The following is a 2,476-nucleotide window of genomic DNA, read 5'->3' as shown; positions in this document are numbered from 1 at the left end:
CTCCACTCCGAAGGAAGACCCAAAGTACAGGGCTGCGGTCTCTCCCCCTGGGAATTAGACCCTGCACCAAGACTTAGGGCATCAGGAACAGTGGGAAACACAGTGAATTTGGAACCAAAAAACCTACGTTCAAGTCCCAGGCCTGCAGCTTCCTTGGTATTACTTCAGGCAAATTATTTAGCCCCTCTGAGATGGCCTCATCCATAAAGTAGAGACCCAAACTCTCTCAGTTGATTCCAGAGGGACTGTATGAAAAGTGCTTTACTAAATTACAGAAATGCTGCTCGTTTCTATATAAATGTCTCTTCCTTGGTTGTGCCGTAGGTTCTGGCCTGAAGTGATGGCTGAGGAAAATCATACTCTGCCTGAATTTCTCCTTCTAGGATTCTCTGACCTCAGGGCCCTACAGGGCCCCCTGTTCTGGGTGGTGCTTCTGGTCTACCTGGTCACCTTGCTCAGTAACTCTACAATCATCCTCCTCACACAGGCTAGCCCTGCCCTGCACTCACCCATGTACTACTTCCTGCGTCACCTCTCAGTGGTGGAGCTCCTGTACACCTCGGATATTGTGCCCAGGACCCTGGCCGACCTGGCCTCCCCACACCCCCAAGCCATCTCCTTCCAGGGCTGTGTAGCCCAGATGTATGTCTTCATTGTCCTGGGCATTTCAGAGTGCTGCCTGCTCACAGCCATGGCCTATGACCGCTACCTTGCCACCTGCCGGCCCCTGCACTATTCCGCCCTCATGAACTGGCGGGCCTGCATGGCCATGGTGGCTGTCTCCTGGCTCATGGGCATCATCACAGCCACCACCCACGCGTCCCTCATCTTCACTCTGCCTTTCCCCAGCCACCCCATCGTCCCGCACTTCCTCTGTGACATCCTGCCAGTACTGAGACTGGCAAGTGCTGGGAAGCACAAGAGTGAAATCTCTGTGGTGACAGCCACCGTGGTCTTCATCATGGTCCCCTTCTCTCTGATCATGGCTTCTTATGCCCGCATCCTGGGGGCCATCCTGGCAATGGCCTCCACCCAGAGCCGCCGCAAGGTCTTCTCCACCTGCTCCTCCCACCTGCTTGTGGTCTTCCTCTTCTTTGCAACAGCCAGCATCACCTACATCCAGCCCCAGGGGGGCTCCTCTGTCACCATGAACCGCATCCTCAGCCTCTTCTACACAGTCATCACACCCATGCTCAACCCCATCATCTATACCCTTCGGAACAAGGAGGTGGCAGGTGCCCTGCGGCACATGGTCAAGAGGCAGGTCTCCTCACCCTGAAGGGACTCAGGGGATGTCTTTTCGCTCACGGACTCCTCCTCCTTCCAGCTTTCAGGTGCTGGAGTTAAACCCCAGCTGAACAGAAACCATGCAGCCCCTCAAAGAAGTAAGGCTTCCTGGCAGAAAATGTTGGAATTAAAACAGAGATAAATCTGTATCTTACCTCCTGTCCCACACCCAAGACTCACCATCAGAGCATGGGTTATTAGGACAAGATAGACTGGAAGGGACTGCTGCTCACAAGGAAGAATATTTATGGGGAAGAGCATCTTCTAGATTGTTCTGGATCCCTGAGCAAGGTGACTGCTGTGTCTATACCAATAGTGAGAAGTCTGTGTCAGTCATGAAGGCAAATGTCTATGAAACGGACATCAACTCCGTGACCTGCCCAGCACCCATGAAGGAGTTTGCCTGGCTCTTTGATCTAGCTTTCTCCCAGAAACACACTGCAGTCTTACGCTCTGGGGCCTTTTGGAAGGAGAGTTATTCCCCCTTTGAAATATTCCAAATAAGGGGCGCCTGGGTGGCTCAGTCGTTAGGCGTCTGCCTTCAGCTCAGGTCATGATCCCGGGGTCCTGGGATCGAGCCCCACATCGGGCTCCCGGCTCAGCGGGAAGCCTGCTTCTCCTTCTCCCACTCCCCCTGCTTGTGTTCCCTCTCTTGCTGTGTCTCTCTCTGTCAAATAAATAAATAAATAAAATCTTTAAAAAAAAAAAGAAATATTCCAAATAAATATTTAAATATTCTTCCTTGCTTTTCTCCACCCTTGATTTCTGACATCATCAATAACGGGTGATAGGATGTACAACAGGACAAGAGGATCTCCCTGGATTCCCCGTTACCCTCCCAGTGTGCACCATCAGCTTGATCCCATACCTTCCTTCACCAGCGCCTCAGACTGGGTGAAGCCCTCGGGCCATCCTGGAGAGGACCTAGAGAGTAAACATTTAACACTCATTTTGGCCACCTAGCATTTGACACTCTTTCAACATTTGGAGAACTCTCCTCTTTAGAAGTCTGGTGGGCAAAGAAACAACCTCCCTCTGTGCAGCTGAGAACTCTTCCCAGCCCTCCAGGCATGTGACCTAGTTCGACCCATAAGTGCGCCTGTGCCTAAGTAGCTGGTGCCCACAAGAGGCAAGGAGCAGCACTTTTTCCCGGGGGGATGGCAAAGAAGGCTGCAACAGCAAGTTTCTG

At 52.2% G+C, this 2,476-nt stretch overlaps 1 protein-coding gene across 1 annotated transcript; it reads left to right on the top strand.

Annotated features, from left to right (window-relative positions):
* Positions 1-340: 340 nt before the first annotated feature.
* On the top strand, positions 341-1,279 carry LOC110577840 (olfactory receptor 10P1). Its single transcript, XM_021687279.1, has one exon. The coding sequence runs from the start codon at positions 341-343 to the stop codon at positions 1,277-1,279; it is 939 nt and encodes a 312-aa protein (XP_021542954.1).
* Positions 1,280-2,476: the final 1,197 nt, after the last annotated feature.

Source organism: Neomonachus schauinslandi, chromosome 5, assembly GCF_002201575.2.
Source record: "Neomonachus schauinslandi chromosome 5, ASM220157v2, whole genome shotgun sequence".
Classification (NCBI taxonomy): Eukaryota; Metazoa; Chordata; class Mammalia; order Carnivora; family Phocidae; genus Neomonachus; species Neomonachus schauinslandi.
Note: the sequence above shows the minus strand (reverse complement) of the source record. Positions and strands in the feature narration are given on the sequence as shown.